We start from the raw sequence: 21,421 nt of genomic DNA, 5'->3' as shown, positions 1-21,421 counted from the left end.
TCTCTCGGATGCTGGAAGACTCCCTCCTAAGTGAAGAGCTCTTATCTGAGTCTCCATGCTTAAGCTGTGTTTGGTACAGGAGGCAGGGCAGTGTGTGCCCATGCCCTCAGTGGCCCCTGATTTTGGAAAAGGTGAGAAGCTGTCTTGGTATTTGGGATTTGTTCCTAAGGCTAGACGCCATCGCATACCCTGGCCTCCCTGGTGTGCCTCTTGGACTATTCAGAAATTCAATGTCTCCATGAAGCTCTCATCTTTCCTTTTCCTCCTTCAGTTGCTCTGCAATATATATCTGTGAGAAATGGACATTTCTTGTGAGCTCCCTTTCCAAGGGGCTTCAGAGCCAGCAGGCTGTACTAGAGGGTCAGGGAGAGATGGGAACCTTGCAATCTTCGCACTCCGCCCCCAGAAGCACCTAGAAGGGACAGGCATTTCTTTACTGTGTGAACCTGCCCTTACAGTGTGAACCTGCGCCTCTGCATTGGCGTGAGTGTCTTGAGCAAGAACATACTTCCCAGGAGACCAGGTCCGTGTGGGCTTCTTCTTGCTCTCGGTACCACAGGAATTTAAACTTCAGGGGCTGCTGTCTGCGGGGGTTACACGTCTGTTTACATTATTCCATTCGCGTGCCTTCTCCGGGTAGTGTGGGCTTGTGTCTGTGTTCCACATCCCTCTTATTATCTGCTAGGAGGAGTCTGCTCGCTGTCCTCAGGGGCAGGTCAGGCTGGTGGCTTTGAGCCTCACTAGCCACCAGCACTGTGTGAGGAAGCCCAGACAGTGAGCACCCTCACTGGCTTTCCTCCTAACCAGCAGCTACACAGTCTCCCTTAGGCATTAAGTGGTACTTCTCCAAACGACTGTGGATCTGTTTGCTCTGTAACTTGACTTTATTTCATTTTGAGACAGAGTCTCGTGATTTATTTCAGGTCTCAAACTTACAAACCCACTTTGGCTTTCCAAAGTGGGAAGTCAGGCATAAACTACTACCACATCTAACTGGAATTTTAAATAAAAGAACCGTATTTATTTAGTGAGCATATATATGGATGATGCATGTGGGTGTACATGTGCCACAGTGCACTGTGTGGAGGTCAGAGGACAATGTGTAGGAATTAGATCTCCCACCATGTAGATCCTGGGACCAGTCTCAGAGCATCAGGCTTGATGGCAAACACCTTTACCCACTGGGCCATCTCACTGGCCCCATTAGCTGTTACTCAATTTAATGGACTATATCTGTCTAGAAAATTCAGGCCATTATTAGATCTCTAGGGAGCTTGTAAGTCGACACATGCATTGCTGACTTGGACTGCCTTCCAGGGCTCTCCTGAGATGATGTCACCATGCAGCAGGAGCCAAATTCAGACTTAATGCAAATTTTCAGCCTATTTAAGGATGATGAAGCTCCATCAGAAGACCACACCCTCAGACTGCTCCGAAAGGTTTAAATGCAGTCTTGCCCTTAGCTCCCTACATGTACCAGGTAAAGTGTATTTGGATAGAAGACAATTGTCATCTTAGCCAGACCTAAGATCTTACCTGTGGGAGATCAGCTAAATACAATCCAAACATAAGTTGGATGAAAATGAGCCAGGATTTATCCCCGGAGGAAACAAGATTAGAGATGTAGGGATCTTCCCTGGTGTCTCTGAGATGTCTGTGTACCGGAGATAGAGCAAGACATCCACTGCTATTCACGAACCTAGGATTCCATTCCTGGCCATTTGTGTATGTGCTTGCAACACCCCTCCTCCATCACACACACACACACACACACACACACACACACACACACACACACACAATCTGTTCCTGTATTAAATGTGGAGAAATTAGCTGTCATCTGGTACTGGAGCAGGCACCAGAAGCCTACAAACTTGGGACCACCACACCACATGACTGCATTACCTTTCTTTCGGGTGACTCTATTATCTTCCAGTCATTGAGCTTCAGCTGGTGCAGCTCGTCAAACTTCATGCTGACATCTTCCACAGACAGCTGCAGCATATCCCAATAGCCAGCTAGATCCTGTGAGGTGGGTCTTGGCATGGCACTGGGGTCCTGTGGAAACACAGGGATGTTATGGGGGGGGTGTCTGTTCTTTCTCCTGTAAGTCACTCAAGGAATCAGACCAGGAGAAGCCCCATGCGTTTGAAACAAGGCAGGAGATTCTCCCTGACCACCTCAGCCCAGGCACATGCCAGTGGCTTACAAACACATAGCATATCCCTTTAATGCTTCAACTTGAAAATCCTGCGGGTAGAATGTAGTTCAGTGGTTCAATACTTGCCTAGCATGTACAGACTCTCTGGGTTCCATCCTTCAAATGGTTTGCAGCTCAAGAAAGCCATAGAGCCATGTGACTTAATCAGACGGGACAGATTGCCCTGTGGGTGATGGGACAGATTGCCCTGTGGGTGACGGGACAGATTGCCCTGTGGGTAGGCCACTAGGATTGTGGCCATTTTTTTCCTTGTGTTTATTTTGATGGGTCCTAGCTCTAGTTCTGAGGATCAAGCATGACTTCAAAAGGTCATGTGATTTAAGTTTTCTCCCATGGAGAGTCAAGGACACCCCCTCCCACTTAACTCAGTCTGTCCAAGGGGTGCCACTCCACCATCCACAGGCAGAACCTGGGCTTCTTCTCAGCCTAAGAGGCACCTCGCTTCTGCAATTGGTTCCTTTTTTTTTTGAATTATTTATTTTATATAAATGACTACACTGTATCTGCCCTCAGACACACCAGAAGAAGGCATCAGATCCCATTACAGATGGTTGTGAGCCACCATGTGGTTGCTGGGAATTGAACTCTGGAAGAGGAGTCAGTGCTCTTAACCATTGAGCCATCATCTCTCCTGCCTGTTCCAATTGGTTCTTACTGTGACAGTCAAGCGCCAATTCTGTGTGTGGTTTCCTAACTCAGTGTGAGGTTGGCTTATTCTGTAGAGTTACACAATCACCATTTGTCCAAAAGTGCTTACATTGTTCACATTTTATCAGTGGTCTGGGTTGAACATTGTTTGGTTCACAGCTGAGTGAATGCTCACATGGAAACTATACCCGCTGGGCACCATCACCTTTTCACAGTTCACAGGCACTCAAGTAACAGCCTATGTCACCAGGGAGGGTCCTAGGGTAGAAGGTCCATTTCACAATGTGTCCATTTCCTTCTAAGTGGGGTTCAGAGCTGGGCTCCGCTGTTCGAGCCTGTTCTTCCATTAAAACACTAGATGGCGACGTCTGTCCATATGTCTGCCAAGCTAAGGCTGGCAGCTTCCTTCTAAGATTTCTGTCTGATTCTGCTTGAGTGTGTGGGAGAGGGATAGCTGCACTATAGCTACATCACAAATTGTCCATGCCTGCACAGCTTGGAGAAACCTAGGAAGGGGTGTCTGTCTTTCCCTAGGGTCATTTCCTAGACTTAAGGATGGGCAAGCTTCCTAAAAATGTCTACTACCAGCAGTGGCCCCAGCAACCATGAACCACGGCTTTGAGGGCAAATAATATGCTCTGTCTTCCGCCTATGTCTTCTGACACTGCCCTCCAATGAGGGTCTCATAGATCCCAAAGAGAAACCAAAAGAAAAGAAGATAGCCAACCAGATTTTTTTTTTTTTTAATTTGCAAGGCTTCAAAGATGTCAGGGTGGGTCATTTCAAGGCCAAATCAGCTCCATCAGGTGCAGAAGAGGGGTGCAATTAAGAGGCTCAAGGGTGAGCTTTGTCCCCCCTGCAGAATGATCTGAACCGAGAGGCCTCAGAGGCTGTCTGGCCACCATGAGTACAACTACACAGAATAGCATTCCTTATGATCAATCTAATCTTGCATAGGTAGTGCGCGGAGGAAGGCAGAGCCATACATAATGGCCAGACATTTATCTAGTTTCATCCCCCAAGGTCGCACACCTTCCAGATCACCCTTTAAATGTCAACAAAGCTTCATGCCAAAGGTGCCGTGTTGTCATACGAAATGTTCTGATGAACTTTAATGGGCTAACAGGAAAATGTTAGAGAAAACGTTATTCTTAATGACCCGATGAAGGACCTGGGTCCACAGCTCTGAGGGGCCGTGCCCGAATATGCAGTAGGACATGCTGTAAGCCCAGTGTCTCCATGTATGCTAACAAGCACAGTGCAGTCAGAACACCTGCTGCCTTTGTGACAGGCCCAGCAGAGCCTTTTACCTTCGTGGAAAATGTTAGGTATTAAATGTCAGAACTGTAAAATCTCCTATAAAGAACTACGGATATAATTCATGATTCTCATGGAGTTATAAGTATCTTAGTCAGAAGAAACCAAACAATGTGTGTGTGCAATAAATGGGTATATGCATATGTTAATATATGAAGGTAAGGAGGTGTGAACATACATGCAGGTATATAAATACACACACACACATATATGCACACACACATATATACACATAGTGCACATATACATACGTGTATATATAGAGAGATAGAGATAAGATAGATATAGATGATATAGACATAGAGATGTATAGATATAGATATATAGATATAAGTATAGGTATAGGCATAGGCATAGGTGTAGATATAGATATATACAGGTGAGTTTCTCCTCTTTTTGACAGGAAGGCCCAGGATCAATGCCAACTGAATTCATAAATCTAGCTCAAGACACATTCATTTCTGTCCTCACTATAGAATACGCAAAGGCCAAATGACTTCTAAGATTTCATCTTAGTCTCCTCACACTTATATGCATCTGTGCTCAACATCCCCCGACCCCCAGCTGATTTTCTTTCCTTGTGACCTCAGCCATCACAGCAATTCATTCCCTACCTCTTCTCCTGAGTTTTTTTCTGGAAGAGAAAGCAAGTAGAGGAAGGTATACAGTCAGACTCTTTCCCCAACCTTCTGCATGCCCTACTCAGCCCCAGTCCCAGCCCAAGCCCCAGCTTCCACCTGGAACCTAGCCTAAGAGGTGTGAGTTGCCAGGGCCTGAATGTAGATGACTAGGGTATGTGAGTCCCAGGTGGAGTCAGCATCCCTATGGATGGGATGTTGGTCCTTGGAGCTAGGTGTGTGGGTCTCCAGTGCAAGATGTGTGGGCTTCTGGACCTTCGGGATGTTTCTAGGGCCATATAAGGTATAAGTGCCCCACTGATGTGGGGTGTAGGTCCCTAAGACTGAGGTATGACTTATCAGGGACAATGTGTGGGTCTCCAGACTTGCGATGTGGGTCCAGGGCTGGGCTATATTCTCTCCCATCCCTGCACTGGAGCTCTCTGACCAGTGAGGAGTGTGGTGGTCTGAATGAGAATACTCCCCATTGGCTTATAGGTTTGAATTCTTGGTCCACACTTGGTTGAACTGTGTGGGAGAGGATAAGGAGGTGTGGCCTTGTTGGCAGAGGTGTGTCACTGGGATACAGTTCTGAGGTTTTAAAAGCCCACACCATCCATTACCATTCACGGTTAGCCCTTTCTCTTCCTGGGGGTTGTGTCTCAGTTGGTAAGATTTTAGCTACTGCCCCAGTGCCATGCCTGCTTGCCTGCCTGCTGCCATGCCCCACACTACAATGATTATGAAGACACCCACTGAAACTGTCTGTTCCTAAGAAACTTGTTCTTTTATGAGTTGTGTCGGTCATGGTGTTTTGAAAAGTCACAGCAACTGAAAAGCAACAGAAAGGTTCTGTGACCACGAAGGCTGCACACATCTTGGCGTCTATGGGATCGAGGCTACCACGCCACTTACCATGTTCTGCTGACAAAGCCAGTAAAACTGCTGGAACTTCTGGGACATGAGCAGTTGAGCACTTCCCACAGCACTCCTGATCTTTCCTAGAACTGGGAGACACAGGGAAGATGAAGACCCAGTCAGTCATAACAAAGCAAGAACGCCTGGTGTCCAGTGAGCAGGGACGTTCATGCTTTCTCGCTGGGGTTGGAGCTTAGTGTGGACCACGCTGAATGCATCCATCAGCTGATGTTCCCATTCCTTCCCAGCTTGTGAGAATACACAAAGACAACCAAGTGTTAGCTAAGAGGGTACTAGGGATGATTTAGATCCCTATGGTGATGGACACTACAGAATCTCCTTATTTTTGGGTCCTGAGTTTATTTAGCTTTGATGTTCAGGTGAGTCCCTTGAGTTGGGACTCCAGAAGACACCACTGACTCCAATGGTAACTCCTCGATTTTGAGAAAACGCATTGGTACCCGCCATCTCAGTGAATTCAACTAAAAACCAGGGAACTGAGAGCAGCTATCTTATGGCAATGGCACGAGCTGTGTCTCAAACTTAGAGGAGCTACATAGAAGGCAATCAGTCACACAGGAAGGTCATGGCATCCTCGGAATCAGCCAAAGGGTTAAGATCCACACAGTAGGTCAGACTCGCTGGCTTATTAAACCTCTTTACGAGGTTACTGCCACCAAGTAAGCCTCAGGTTCCATGACAAAGGATTCCCGGTCCTCAATGGCTTTATTTGGTAAGCCAAATATTAAATTTAAAAATAGTAAAGAGTATGTTTTTATCCACACAAAGGATTTAAGGCATTGTGACAGCTTCTAGATTTAGACTGGGAAAATGGAAGACTTTATCTAAGAATAGATAAGGGGAAAGCTCTGCTTCTTGCTCTGAGAAGCCCCTTGAGCTGCCTCTTTGTCCCTTCCCCGCTTTCCTGGGACCGCAGCACCATTCTGAAAACAGATGCTTTGTGGATCCCACTTCACGTGGGTCTCAGAACCTCCAGGAGGCAATGGAAGCCTTTCTTCCTTCTGGATGCTCTTCTCTCTGCCCAGCTTCCCTCACCAGTTCCAGATCATACGTCATCCCCAGAACAGAACTCCAACAGTATAGTTATCTAGACCTCTCTCTCTCGTCACTACTGGGTGGTCAGCCTTGGTTGCCTGTGATTTTCTCTTTCAGCTCCCTTGCTGAGCACAGACATCCACACATGTCAAGCACTTGAAACAAATCATTGCTGGTTTGCTAGTTAGGTCTATTCTCCCAGGCTTTTCAGGAAGAGAGCCCTGGTTAGCACCTGTCTGCTGTCTGCTCAGTTTGGGGAAAGTAGCCAAGGACACATGGGACAAGTATCATGGAGTTCTATCCCCCAGGAAACAGAGGCAAGGAACCCATTACTCTGCTTCAGAGAGCTGTGCATTTCAACTGGCTATTCACACACTTGAGGTTTTATCCAGTAAAGTCAAAAGAGCTTTCTGATCAGCAGAGGACCAATAAGCAGGACCTATGGTAGTCCATGGTGCTTTGTATCAACCCAGTCCAAGAGTCATCCCCAGAGGAGGATGCTGAGGTTCAGAGACATGCCCTTGGTTCCTGTAGCTTTCCTTCTTGATGGCCAACTCCCCAAAGACCCGTGATGGCTACAGCCAATCCCAGGGCTAGTTCTTTAAGGGCTAAGGATCCCTCCCTCCCTCCCTCCCTCCCTCCCTCCCTCCCTCCCTCCCTCCCTCCCTCCCTCCCTCCTTCCTTCCTTTCTCCTCTCTCTACCTCTCTCTTCCCTTTTATTTGTAGATTTTTATTTTCTCAAATTTGATCATGAAAAATTACACGTTTGGGAAAGATTGGAGAGAGAAGTCTAGCACACACCCCTGTCTGTATTTCTTAAAGTGAACAGCTGAGGCTGCGAGTGACTGCACACATTCCTGAGCCACCCAAAAGCACGGTGGTTTAGCCAACCAGTGGGCAAATGAGACCACACTGGCTTCTTTCCAGCCTCAGGAGAATGGGAGGTTACAGGGCGTGATAAGATGTTCTCCATCAGCTGGTGACAGGAAGAAAAGAGAAGAGAGAAGGGCTGGATGCGGAGGCTCCTGGAGGTGGGTCAGATCCAACATCCCTTGTTATAAATGATGAGGGAAGGGCGTTTGAATTGGTGGTTAATTTCAGGTTCCTTTGGATTTGGGGACATTTGCTTCTATATAATGAGGCACCGGGATGTGGGACCCAAGTTTAACCAGCAGATTCCCAGATGCTTCGTATGCCTTTCCACATGGCCTGCAGTTGCTTCCTACACCGTACGAGCTCTCGAGCACTCACACTTGGCTGCATTGGCTGTCCTGTGAGGTTAGGTGTAGAATTTTCTACTTTCTACTGCCCCTACCCAAGATGTTTTGAATTTGGGATTTTTAAGAGTTGGGTTCAGGCGTGTCATGAAGGGGGCAGGGAAAGATGCAGGGACAGAGAGGTGTAGGTGGGCTGGACTTGGGGGACAGAGACTCCAAAGAGGAGCAGACATCACACCATCCCTCATTTATACCCGATGCCCTATGGGAACATGATCAGCAGCAGCAGTCTTGGTGTCTGGAAGATGGATTCTTTGTTTCTGGAAGGTGGAATTTCTGTTTCATTGTATCCTGTAGTGCAAATGATTGATGATATTTAAAAGAGCTCATTTTAATCAAACTGTTACTAGGAAATTGCAGAAGCCATGAATGAGTGTATTTGGTTTTTTCACTAACTTTGTTGCTTTAAATTGTAACACCAGACTCATTTGTTCTAGAAAATTTGAAGTTTAAATACCTAATCTTTTCATTCCTCTTGAAATGGAATTCTGCTGAGGTATCCACAAAAGACTTCAATTTATAATCTTTAGCACAATGTGAATATACGCAGTTCTCAGTATGGATTAATGTGGTGCAGTCATTGTCACAGGTCTAAATTAAGCAGTGCCAGGGAGATAAAGCATGCGGGAGCGCAGCTAACGAGCAGCTGCTAATGGCAGGTGAACTTGGCCACTTAGTGAATAGGAGTGATCATATCTGAGACCTATATTGTAAATAGCTCCCTGTAATTGCAGGGAATTTGAAGTGAAAATTCAATTTATTCTTTACCATTATACTTGCCTAATTTTGTCAGAGTTTCAACAGTGTCCTCTTAAGAGACACAGATAAGGACGGGTACTCAGCAGAATGCAAATTTTCAAAGAACTGGATATAACCCTGGCCTTTGGTGGACCAAAAAAAAAAAAAAATTTAGTCGTCTTGGTTCTGAATTTATTTTTCACGTGTGTTGTCTATTTTCTAATCCTATGAAAATTTGCTATGAAATCCCAGCAACATTCTAAAACTCGAAGTGGACTTTTATAGAATTTGCAGAGTTTAAAAGGGCTGTTTGGTATTGACAGCCTCTCTTGGGATTCCCTGGTTATTAATTTTACAGCATCAGAGGTGGCCACCCGCTCCTCCAAATTTTCCCTTCAGGCCCCGGACCTATCTATTTCTAGTTTCTTCAAGGTCATGAGCATCTGACTTAGGCCGTTTGGCTTTTCCCTGGCTCTTCCCACACTCAGTAAGACTCTGGCCAGCTGATGACATTGCCAGTCTTGCCTCCAAACTGGGTACACCTTATGGCCTGGCTCCTGTCAGAAGTTGACAAGCAGAGGATAGACATCATTTTACACAGGGCCATGTTATATGCGTGTTATATACATGCACACATCCTTCCCACACTGAATGCTGTTGTTTGTGCACTGGGGTCTGGCTTGCACAGAGGCAGGGCATCACACCCTGGGATCTAGTTTGCACAGAGGCAGGGAGGGCATCACTGCATCTACTCTTGTCCTCGTTTCTCCTCCGTCTGCTCCAGAATCCTGGCCAAGGAGAGACAGAGGCAATGTCGCTTCCACTTTGTGCTCCTTCTCTGTGTTCCACAGCTGGACATTCCCATCCACAGACGACCATCTCTCCTCATGGAATATGGCCAGGGAGATCCCATGTCTGGCATCTGACCCCACTCTGGCATCGTATGACTTGTGACCTTGGTGGCTATTTGTCCTGACCATGAAAGGGGATCTGGGACATCTGATCTCTAAAGGTCTCTCTGATTACCTGGGCTCTCCACATCCAATTGGGGAATGTTTGCTGAGCAGATGTTTGCAGACAAGGAGCCCAACACCCATCACAAGACTTGACTGTCCATGTGCTACGTCTCCTGTATGGAGGTCTTGAGATAGCCCCAGCTCCATGTGGTCATGAGATATTTAAGACATTTTTGTTTGTTTCAAAGGACTTAGCAAGTTTTGGTTTCATTTCACACCCTTACCCATTTAGTCTAGTTAATATGAAATCGTCAAACTCCAGTTTTGCAGGAGTTTCCATTTTGTCTTAAATATTTCCATTTTTGTATTGAAAGTGAGAGGCCTGCGCAGTAGCCCTTAACCCGAATCAGTTTGTATTTGGCTCAGGCTAGCCTTTATTAGCCACACAGCACTGAGTACATCTAGATACACTCGATCAGTTCAGTGAACTGTGATTACAAAATTAGAGTTGGGGTAAGAGTTATTTCATGCAATGGAAATTTCAATATTTAGAGCTCAGAGTTTTGGCTTAATAAGCCATTTAATTTCATATTAATTTTAAAAGTGCAGAGACCAATGGCTGTCGCTAAAATAAGACCCAGACTCAGAGGTTATCTCAGTTTTAAGCATTATTAGGGAGACTTGTGAAATTGATTAATTCTGGGCTAGGTGTATGTGCAAAATCATGGCAAGTGGAAGATACAGCCAATCTCTGATCACAAGGAGACACAGGTGCCCAGGAGAGTAGAACTTAGGGATGGGTCAGAGCTTCTACTCCCTATCCCCGTGCTCAAGGCTTATGGTGTAGAAGTCATGTTCTGGGGGTGGAAGAACAAGCAAGTCAAGGCCATGTAGCTACTGTTTCAGGGTTAGCATCATGTAAGGCTCCCACCCCACTGCCGACACAGACCAACGCCCTGGGATCCTGGATGTGCTTCTAATACATGAGAAGGCTGTGAATGTTGTTGTTCATTAAGCCTGCCCACCTCCCTTCTTCCCTTTCCTCTTCCCAATTGTCATTTTCAGAGGCCTGTGTTTGAGATACCACAGATGCACAAAACATGGTAATTGTCATTTCTGCATTCAGAGACCCGGGAATCTCTGGGACAGTGCAAAGCCAACTCTTGAGAAACAACAACCCCATTGTGGTCCAGAATGACACTTCTGCCAGGCAGGTGGGAAAGGCGATGCTTAAGTGGTTGTCTTTACAAGAGGGGCCAGGCCAAGGGCTCATGCTTCTAAGCTCTGTGTCTCTTTTGTGTCCCAAGTCTCCTTTTTTTTACCCCCATCTGTTTTCTGGGCCATCAGAGTATGGCACACGTTCACCTTATCTACAAAGTCACCTAGGAATTTCCTCTCAGATCTCTGAAGCATTTTGTCCACACTTTTCTCATTATCCTAGTGTCTTGCTCTTCCTGACGAAGGCTTCTCCTGGTCTTGTCCCTCAGACCTACCTTCTACGCAGAAGCTTACTCATTTCTTGTATCACCTTGGCCTTCCAAGATTGGCTTGGCCATTGAATGCTCAGTAAACTCTCACTGGACATAAACATCGTTGAAAGAGTCCAGAAGGTGACCCTTACAGTTCTCCAAAGGTTAAGTAGCACATTTAAGAGACTATAACCAGAAGGCGGGGCAACTTACTCTGATCTATAGTTAACCTAGAGGGGAGTGCTTTTCCTAGAGCCAATGCAGTTGAGCACAGAGATCTCACGCACATCATAGCTGTGAGGATGGATCGCACGGCCACTTCAGTTACAGGTATGTACTTTTGCGACACGATAGGAAATTCAGAGTTTTCTTGGATTCCCCCAAAGAGAAAAAAAATTATAACCTGTGACTGTGGCTCAGCCTAGACACCGTTCATACTTAGGTATTTATTGCTCATGGATAAAGAATTGACCACCTATCTCTGCATTTCCACAGCCCTGTCACAGTGACCTTGTTTGTGTGGGTACTATCAGCCTGGGCATTCTCCATGGACCATAAATGGTGTCTCACAGCAGTGAGGAATCAAAAAGACATGCTGGGTTGCAGTCAGAGGGCCCATATTTTTCTGAAACAGTAAGGAGAATGTGGACACAGTGAGGATGTCTCTGGAAACAGTAGATACTGAAACTGTGAATGTGCAATGAAAAAGCCCGCGTGGGTGTGGGTGGAGGTGATAGGGAACCCCAGCATGGAGGTGGGCGGGGCTGATGGCAAAACCCAGTGTGAGAGTGGGTGGGGCTGATGGTGAAACCCAGCATGGGAGTGGGCAGGGCAGGGCTGATGGGGGTTCTGCCTGCAAGGTCACTGGCAGACAGTGCATGGCCAATAAACACTGCCTTTAAAGGATGTATGTATAGCCCACGGGAAAGGTATAGCATAGACTAAGCACGGGGAACAAAGTGAGGCGGCGTCTGTCATCTTACAAACGGGGCAACCGCTGCACCCTTGTCTGCATACTCAAAAGCACATCAGAACCTTTAGAATGTTCTAGAATGACATGCGTCCAAATGATGTAACTCTCCTGGCAGGTGATGTGGATGGCTACAGACATGTATGCCCCGCCCCTCCTTTTGGTTGTCAGGCTAATGGACTCCCAACGAATTAAAAGAGGAAAAAAAAAATCCAGGAGTCCCACATTGGTGGAAGGGAAAGGCTGAAGTGCCAGCCGGAGGACGACCTTGCCTGGAAGGAAGAGACCTCATAGGGTTCTGAGGCTTACACGGGCACGCTTACATCTTCCCGGTTTCATTTCATCTTTTCTATAAATGTGGCATTGCTACAGAAGAAGCTGAGAAAAGCCAGGGGCTCTCTTTTCCTGATTTGGCCTAAATTGACTAAATCCATTTTCCTTGATCAGTTTGCTTATTAAATACTGAAGTGGTAGGTTTATGGACAAACAACTATGCCTGAACCTTAATTTTCCATCCCTCCCTTCATTCTCCTCCTTCCCCTCACTTTCCTCCGAATTCTCTTTCCTCGTTTCTTCTCCCCCTCCCTCTCTTCCTCCACCCATTCTTCCTCCTTGCCCCATTCTTTCTTCCCCCTTCCTTCTCTCTCTCCTCCCTCTCTGTTTCTCCCCCAACCCCCAGCCACCACCTCAGCCTCTGGGAAACACATTTCTACATTACACTATTTGATTCTACTTCTTGGTGGTACATTTCTTCAAGTAAAAGAGAGAGGGGAGGAGAGAGAGTGAGTCTTTTACACTCTGTGGAGAAGCAGGGATTTGAGAGTCTGGGGGTTTGAACAGGTCAGCACTGGGCATGCTCAACCGAGGACATTGTGGGTAAAGTCCTTCTGCACCCTGCAGTGGGGAATTCCTGCTCAGCTTCAGTGCTCCTTGGGAATAATTTAGTTATCAGGGAACTGGTTAGTGGAGTATGAGGTGAAGCGCACCACAGGGAAAGAGTCAGGACAGTTCATCTCATCTCCAACCCACAGAACGAAGCAAAGCAAAACTGAAAGACAACCGTGTCCTGCAGAGCACTGCTTCGTGGGATGGAGTGGGGACAGCAGAGAGCATTTCCTTTTCATTTGCTTGGATGTGGAAGGGATGTCTCCCTACTGATACTGTCACTGGTTCAATTCCCCCTCCCCCCCGAGAAGTTACCAGTCTAACGCGCTGTGGGGAACGCCAGGTTCTTACTTTCTTCCAAGAGGTCGTTCTCCTCTGCTTCTCTCTCCATCTCTTTGCACCAGCCTTCCATCCTCTTCGTCTCTGTGTGCAGCAGTTTCAGGAACCACGAGCCATCTCTCCGGCACGGAGACATCCTCCCGGTCTCCACCGTGTCCAGGGATGGCTCCAGCCAGGGATCTGGTGGTGGCAGAGTAGAAGTGTCCACCTGTGTCCTGTAGTCCTCCCTGTAACTGAAGAGGCCCTGCGTCCGCACAGTCCTCAGTGCCCCATACTGGGTCGGGGTACTGGGCTCTGAATGTCGTTGGAAGGAGGATCCGAACTGCAGGCCTTTGTCCTCCATGCTGACATGCCCAGGGAAGCCCTCCAGCTCTAAGTCAGCCTGCACAGCGGCTGTGACGCTGTTGGAACGCTTGAAACGGCCGTGCCTGGAAAAAGGAGGGAGGATAGAGGAAAGATGTAGCCTTGTCCTGAAGACACTCATGGGGACATCCCCTGACTTTCATGGGGACACCCTTGAGCCTCAGCACTAACATCCCCCAGACCCTTCATCGGGACATTCCCAAGCCTCAGCACTAATACCCACTTGCAAGTCCAACTTACTGTGCTTGAGTGTCACTGTGAAGAACACAGGGTATGACAAATGAATGGACTTCAAAATCCACAACTCAGATTCTAGGTGGCACCCATTCACCATTCAAGTATATTGAGTGGGTGACAGTGGTGTTCAATGGCTCCCTTTATTAGAGAAGTGGATCTCAGCCTTCCTAATGCTGTGTCCTTCTAATATAGTTCCTCATGTTGTGTGGACTCCCTATATTTTGTTGCTACTTCATAACTGTAATTTTTCTAAGGTTTTAAATTGTAATGTAAATATCTGGTATTCAGGATATCTGACATATGAACCCCAAGGGGGTCATAACCCCTAGGTTGAGAACCACTGCTCTGGAGACATGCTAAGTTTATGAACTCTGTCAGGTGCATACAGCAGTGCCCTCTGTAGATCCTTAGGTTGTCATGTGAATTTCTTTGCAGTCCGGATCTTTCCTGTTGAATCTTGAGTTCCTTCAGGAAGGACTGACTGCCCAGCCCTACCCCACTCACCATCCAACAGCACAGTGCCTAGGAGAGGGAGAGGGCACCTGCAGCTTTTAACATAGAGCCTGGTACTTTCTGCTGCGGTGTAGTTGGCAAGTATGTTCCTTAATGCCAGGAAAACAATTCTCTGCCCTGGTTCAAAACAATTCCATGGCCACAGGTGCACATTGGCATTCTATGATTTTAGGTAAAACTTCTTAAAGGAGTCAATCTCAGGACATAGCTTGTATCTGGGCTCTCTGCCTCTCGCTCTCTCCCCATCTCTCTCCTTCCCTCCCTTCTTTCTATGTGTTTCTCCCACTTCTCCCTCATTATTTTCATCATTATAAGGTGAGAAACATATTTTCCTTGCCCCTAGCCTACTCTCTTTCTGAGAAAGGATTCTGGATAAAGGACTTTCACCTCCCAGGGCTGTGAGCTATGATGCTATTTCAATAGGTGGTAAATTACATTGAAAAGAATTATCCCCTTCCTCCTTCCAAAAACAAGGCATGACCCATGCACGTTCATATTTGAGCAACAAAGTATAAATGAATGGCCTGTCTCTGAAGGCAGAATGAATTACTGACAGCCAGTGCAAAGCAGCTGGCTTGGGGGACACAGCCACTCTGAAGGGGGGTGGTGTTGGTGGGGGAGTTACCGTTTTTCGTCTTCTACTTGCACACCAACAGAGTGGTACTCCCTTAGGCCTCTGCTCTCCGTGTCGGAATCCGTGGCTGTTTCTACCTAATTCAACACAGAACATCTCACTTTAGACCCAGGACGTGAAATCTGGTCAGTGACTATTTTCTTCTTGCTCATTTGCTGTAATCGATTGTGCATGTGTTTAATTAATGCTGAAATGCACTTGATCCAGTAGAATCGGATAGAGAAGGGAGAGAGGGAGGGGGAGGGAGGAAGGGAGGGAGAGAGAGGGGGAGGGATAGATGGAGGGAGGGAGGATGGGAGATGCACATTCATGTCTGTGTAATTATGTGGCTACCGGGGTTTCATTGAATTTTACATAACTCTTTGAACTCAAGGCTGCACTTGAGTCTTTTGGACATATGCAGATAAAACTGCTTAGTCAAAATGAATAAATAAATAAATAAATAAATACCCAGGGCTTTTTTGGGCTGCATCATTATATGACGTGGATGGGTTTATCACTCTCTGCAGTAAGGAAGGCGAGGACAGTGTGAGCCAAACACAGCTAACAATGACAGAGAAGCAATTTAAGAGGAGAGGACTGAGGGCTGCAGCCGCACACAGAATGACACAGGAAGGGACGAGAGCACCTGGGGGGCAGGGGACGAGGAAGCCTCGTGGCTGCTGGGATGGCCAGGAGGTTGCTCAAGGTGACGGACAGAGACAGGCATCCTGAAGAGACTCCTCACCGTGGCCCAGTCGCTAAGTTCTCCCAAACCCACCAGGCATTTTCGTGACTGTCAGCTATGGGAAACTGCTATGTAATAGAACCCTGTGTAGGAAATTCTGTGAGGCCAAGGTCGGTAACGCTGTGGAGATCTTTCCAGGTGCCAGCCAGCATCCTCTTTACTCAAAGCATCATCTGACAGAGCTACAGGACTGTTAAGCGTACATTCAAATACCATAATATAAAAACACATTTTCTTAAAAATTTAAGTCACTACCAGGAAGGACCAAGCAGGTAACCCCTTGACAGTGTACCCTGTGTGTTTGGGAGGAGAAACCACTGCCTCAGGCTGGTCTGTGATCTGTGGCTGCACCTCCAGGCCCCATAGGCCACAGAATGGGGTGGTTGTGGCTATGTGTGATTTGATTGACCAGATATGGTTCAGTGTCTTAAGCTTTATCACTTTGTCCCCACAAAGACCTCAGGGTGTTCCTAGAGAACCTAGGAAGGTGAGTTCCTTGCCAGAGGGCATGCAGCTCATTGTATGCAGTGCCAGGATTCCAGCCCAGGAGCCTGTGACCTCAGAGCTCTGATTTCTTCCCCTCACGGCCATGGGAGTCTCAGAGCTCTTGAATTTCTAATCAAAGGGTGGACAGGATCAGTGCTGCTGGTTCCCACAGCTGGAAGGAGAGAAGGGTTGAGTGGAGGAAGAAATCTGGAAAGATATCCTGGCCTTCTTGTTAGGGGCCACCATTCTGCCTCCTGTTTGTAAGTGGGTCCCACAGTCCCATTGAATTGCATGTACTTTACCAGATATGTAGATTATTGATAGTCAAACAAAAGACCTGAATATAAACTAGTATGTTTAAAATAATGTGTCAGCACTGAGAGCTGCCATTTATTCATTCATTCATTCACTTATTTTTCTCAGGCTAGAATCCAGGGGCTTGCTCTATCTATCTATCTATCTATCTATCTATCTATCTATCTATCTATCTATCTATTTATCTACCTAATCTATATTTATATACTAGGCAAATACACTATTATTGAACTCCATCCCAGTCATGCCTTGTGTTTTAATTATATAGATTTCTGTTATGAATGCAATCTAATTTACTTATTTAGTCTTCAATGGAGGATTAATTTGGTTATTTCTAGCTTTTCACCAGACCAGATTGTTAAAGATGATACCTGGGCAAACTTTTGGGACTATCTCATACGACCTATGGTTGTTGAGTTCCCCCCCCCCCCACCCCCCCATGTACCTACCTATCTACCTAGGCATGTGCCTCCATGTCTGGGTTTATACTGCTCAATTTGAGACATGTAAAGTGAGTGACATAAATTCAATGTATTCTCTCAGAGAGATTTTGAAGTGGAAATAGTACACACTTCCACCATAAAAATATTGAAAATAGTTGTCTAATTTACTTCACTCCTCAGAATGCAGCTGAAAGATACACTCTGACCCATGTGAGATCTGCACCATAGTATTATTTATAAGGGGAAATATGGGAAAATAGAGGCTGAGAAAGGGCTCTTCCGTAAATCACTATTCAGTCATGATGACGGATGCCCTGCAGTTATTTAAATGATGGTTGTAAAGTTAAAAACATCAAAAATGCTTTTGATGGAATTAGACTAAAGTGCATGGATCAGCAGGCCATTATTAGTCATAGTGTTGGGAGACATACATATACTTTCGTTGTGCATATACACATACATACATACACACATATGATACACATACACACACATACAGATTCACACACACACAGATTCACACACACACACACACACACACACACACGAGAGAGAGAGAGAGAGAGAGAGAGAGAGAGAGAGAGAGAGCGAGTGAGCGAGAGAGAGAGAGAGAGAGAGAGAGAGAGAGAGAGAGAGAGAGAGAGAGATCTTACATAGTGATTAAGGAATGAGAGCTCCTCAACCTGTCATTTTTTTCTTTCTAATGTAAGTAAGTCACTTTTAGGGTGACCAAGAGAGGCAGAGCTTCTGCACCCTTTCAGGTATGCTTCAAGCTAGTGGTACAAACACACTAGGAAAATCTCTTTAGCTCTCTTGAATCTTTGCTTCCTTGTTTAAAAACATGGAAATAGCCAACCTTCCAGGACAAAGAATAGTCAAAGAATAGTGCTGAAAGCAAATCTCCATGTCTTCTCAGTGCCATCAAGGACCCTCAGGAGAGTTAAGTTAAAGAGACACACACTGAAGAGTTTGGCCAATTTAATAGAAGTTGTCATCTGAAACTATACTAAAAGGCTACGAAGCTATCTGTGGTGGAAGGTGAAGGCTGAAGGGCTTGACAGCATGTGTCCAAAGGAACTCAAGATCTACCAACACCCGGAGCCCCCAGAAGAGAAATGCAAGGTAGAGAAGAGCTACTGTGATCAACAGGAGAGAGAAAACATGTTGCCTCCTGAAGAAATGTGCTCGCCAGTGTGAATAAATTTAAAACAGTGTGCAGAATGTCTGTCTATGAGATCTAATCAAGAGAAGGATGAATCAGTGAAGTCCTTCTGGGTAACTCTGGAAGCAGAATCTGTATGGGGTGGGGGTGGTAGGGGTTCCCCAGTTGACAGTGAAGAATGATGCATGAGCATGTAACTGAGGTGACTGGCAGGCACCTTTATGCTTCCAGGCACATGGCTCTCAGTTCTTGCTGGGCTATATACAGAGGGAAGTCATGAGAGGGAGCCATGAGGATAGGGTGGGGAAAGGGAAAAGTGCCTGTTGGTACGATCTGCTTGAGAAGTCTAAGGAATCTTGTGGAGACTCTCTACATGTGCCTCTGAGTATGTGCATGTGTGCACACATGATATGGATGTGTGCAGGCCCAAGAGTGGTAGCCATCGGGCAAAAGCCTAAGGCTTTCTCTCCTGTGCCCAGTTCTTCTCTCTCACCAGACCAGGCTTGGCACCTCACTGCAGCAAGGCCATCTTAGTCTGAGCCTGAACTGTTGCATCCTTAGATGCAAGCCCTGGAGCATTGAGGACGCTCAGTAGTACACCTGAGCTCCCACCTGGAGTTGTGGATCTCCAAACAAGCCCCTTGGGCTCCATCTTGGAAGCCTTCCTCACAGTGAGGGAGATGGGGAGCTTTTGAGATAAACTCATTGTTTCCTTCAGGAGTCCATTCTAAGTCCAAAAGCTAAATAGGATGTTTAAGTGAGGAGCTTGGGGGTTCCAACTAACAGCAGTTGAAGCTGTGTGTGTGTGTGTGGTTGTGCCAGGGGCAGAGTGCAGTGTAGGATACACAACAGGACCCTCCACAGGAATAGTCACAAAGGCTTCCGGAGGTGCTCCTCATTGTGGCATCTTGTGGCTATTGTTCTGACAGCATAGGTAAGCTCAGGCCATTGGAACTGAAAGCTTTCTGCCTCCTACTGAGGTAGATTCACAAAGCACACACGCCCACACAAAACAAAGACCTTTGTACAACAGACACTCCATCACCTGATAAAACAAAAAACAAAAAACAAAACAAAACAAAACAAACAAAAAGGATTACACAGGCCTGGCATGGCAAAGAGGCAAGGGAGCCAGGTGACAGACAGCTCCAGGTCTAAGGACCTGTGTAGGCGACTTCAGAGGACTCAGCCTCCTCATCCCAGGACTGGGATGTCAGTTTGAGGATCGGGTTTAAAGTTCAGAGCGCTCAAGAGCTGGCCATGTGGTCCTAAGGCTGAATCTACCGTGCAGGGTCCAACCATCCAGGAAGTATGGTGCTCTAAGCTGGGTGGGAAGGTAAGGGAGGATAGGGTGACAGCGTGGTCATGTAAAGACTGTTACAGAAACTACACGGTGCCGAGTCCAGCAGGCTCCATTGAGATGCTAGGGTCTTGTCTTTAAAAAAGTATTCTTTAAATTATGTATACGCTGGGCCTTTCTGTGAGTATGTGCAAGTGAGTGCTGTATACGGCTGTAGAACCCAGAGGTGTTGGATCTCTCAGAGCTGCTACAGGCTGTTGTAAGTTGGCTGACATGTTCCTGTCCTCTGCAAGAACAGTACGTGCTTTTAGTCACCGGGCCATCTCTCCATGTCTCTGGATCCTAGTCTTGGCTGTATAGGGTCACACGATACTTGCAGACTAGGAGTCGTTACTCCAGGGGCCAATGGGTCATAATGCTCAGCAGAGAGGGCAACATTTACCAACTGTGGGCTGTCTACATTCACGTGGCTCTTCTCAAGAGTCCCCAGACAAGGGGGGTTTGGGGTAATTGGATAGGGGTCTGGGCGAGACAGGACATAGTGTCCTTTAGTGCTTGGCACCACGTTATGGACCCTTCTCTATAAGCTGAAGACAGGGTAAGGCTGGCTTCTGTTTCTGGGTCAGGCAGATGGATAATCCCAGTAATGTTTATGAGGAATGTTAAGGAAGACTTTCCTGGTACAGAACGGCTTCTCAATTTAGCTTCAATTCTCTGGGCAGCCTGGGCTGTGGGAAGCCACCTGCTGGGCTCTGTCCATTACAGGGGCACTCCTAGCCAGGCAGTCTCAGGCAAGGCACACATCCTCCCTGGTTACCTGTTTCCCCTCCTTTGGTTGGGAATAATGACACGTGATCCACAGGGTCATTAATGAGGGCTAAGTAAAGACAAGACATAGAGCTAGGGATATGACACAAGCCTGTTTACTTGTTTATGTTAGCTGAGCATCCCTCAGGCACTGGCACTGTCCACGAATGAATACACTTCTGCTTGCTTAAAGTGCCATTCCTGAGCCTTCATTCTTACTGGTGGAGTGGAGGCCAGGTCATACCCCTTGTTACCCTAACATGTCTCTTCCACTACATTTTCATTTTAGCCTTCCAATTGATTTTATTTACACAGCGGTGGCTTTCTGGGCTCATGTCATGGTGTTTTGTTTGTTTGTTTGTTTGTTTGTTTTCCTTTCTCCCACTGAAAAAGGAAGTTGAATGAGTTTACTAACCGGCATCTTGATGTTCACACATCTGTGCACCAAGCACTCGCCACCAACACAGCCATCCACTCCATACTCAACATGAACTGAGAGCTCTCTATGTGCCGGGCACTGTGCTAGGTGCTGGGGTACCAAGAGGCAGGAGGCACAGGCCCAGCCTCCATGCAACAGAGTGAGGGAGGATAGCTCTTGCAAACAGGAGTGGGCCGGAGCTGTGTGGGGCCCAGCTGTGAGGGGGAGAGAGTGTGTGTGAGTTCAGGTGGAGGCCCAGCTCTGAGGAGGCAGCATGAAGTGTTGTCTCCCTTTGGAGTATGATAGCTCAACTTTGTGAATTGTATCGGGCACTTTCAGTTGCACAGAGGCTGAGTCTCCATCCTCAGTCCTATCATGGGCCACTGATGGACAACTTTGGCTATGAATACCATGGGGAGCTTGGAAACCTGGTAGTGAATATGTGCTCATGTATTTGGAGAACTCTGGGTCTTAACTACGGACAGAGGAATGGCCACGTCCCATGCTTCCACAGTTGCTAGAACTCCTCAGGCTTGCAAATTGTGTCTTCCCCTGGAGTGGGGGCCGAGTTACTTCTTAGGGGTTGTCAAGGGTTCTGTGCAACA

General features: G+C 46.8%; 1 protein-coding gene across 6 annotated transcripts in view; it reads right to left on the bottom strand.

The window, feature by feature from the left end:
- The window catches only part of Dlgap2 (DLG associated protein 2), a 796,232-nt gene that overhangs the window by 3,571 nt on the left and 771,240 nt on the right, over positions 1–21,421 (bottom strand). For all 6 annotated transcript variants that reach the window (XM_085844126.1, XM_085844125.1, XM_085844130.1 and 3 more), the window contains 4 exons: positions 15,150–15,235; positions 13,424–13,839; positions 5,719–5,810; positions 1,906–2,058 (listed from right to left, as the gene is read on the bottom strand). In XM_085844126.1, the coding sequence (XP_085700252.1) occupies positions 1,906–2,058; positions 5,719–5,810; positions 13,424–13,839; positions 15,150–15,235 (747 nt within the window). The remainder of the gene's footprint in view (positions 1–1,905; positions 2,059–5,718; positions 5,811–13,423; positions 13,840–15,149; positions 15,236–21,421) is intronic.

This window comes from Mus caroli, unplaced genomic scaffold (genome assembly GCF_978045245.1).
Source record: "Mus caroli unplaced genomic scaffold, Mus_caroli_1 scaffold_10, whole genome shotgun sequence".
Classification (NCBI taxonomy): domain Eukaryota; kingdom Metazoa; phylum Chordata; class Mammalia; order Rodentia; family Muridae; genus Mus; species Mus caroli.
This window is presented reverse-complemented; position numbering and strand designations above follow the sequence as displayed.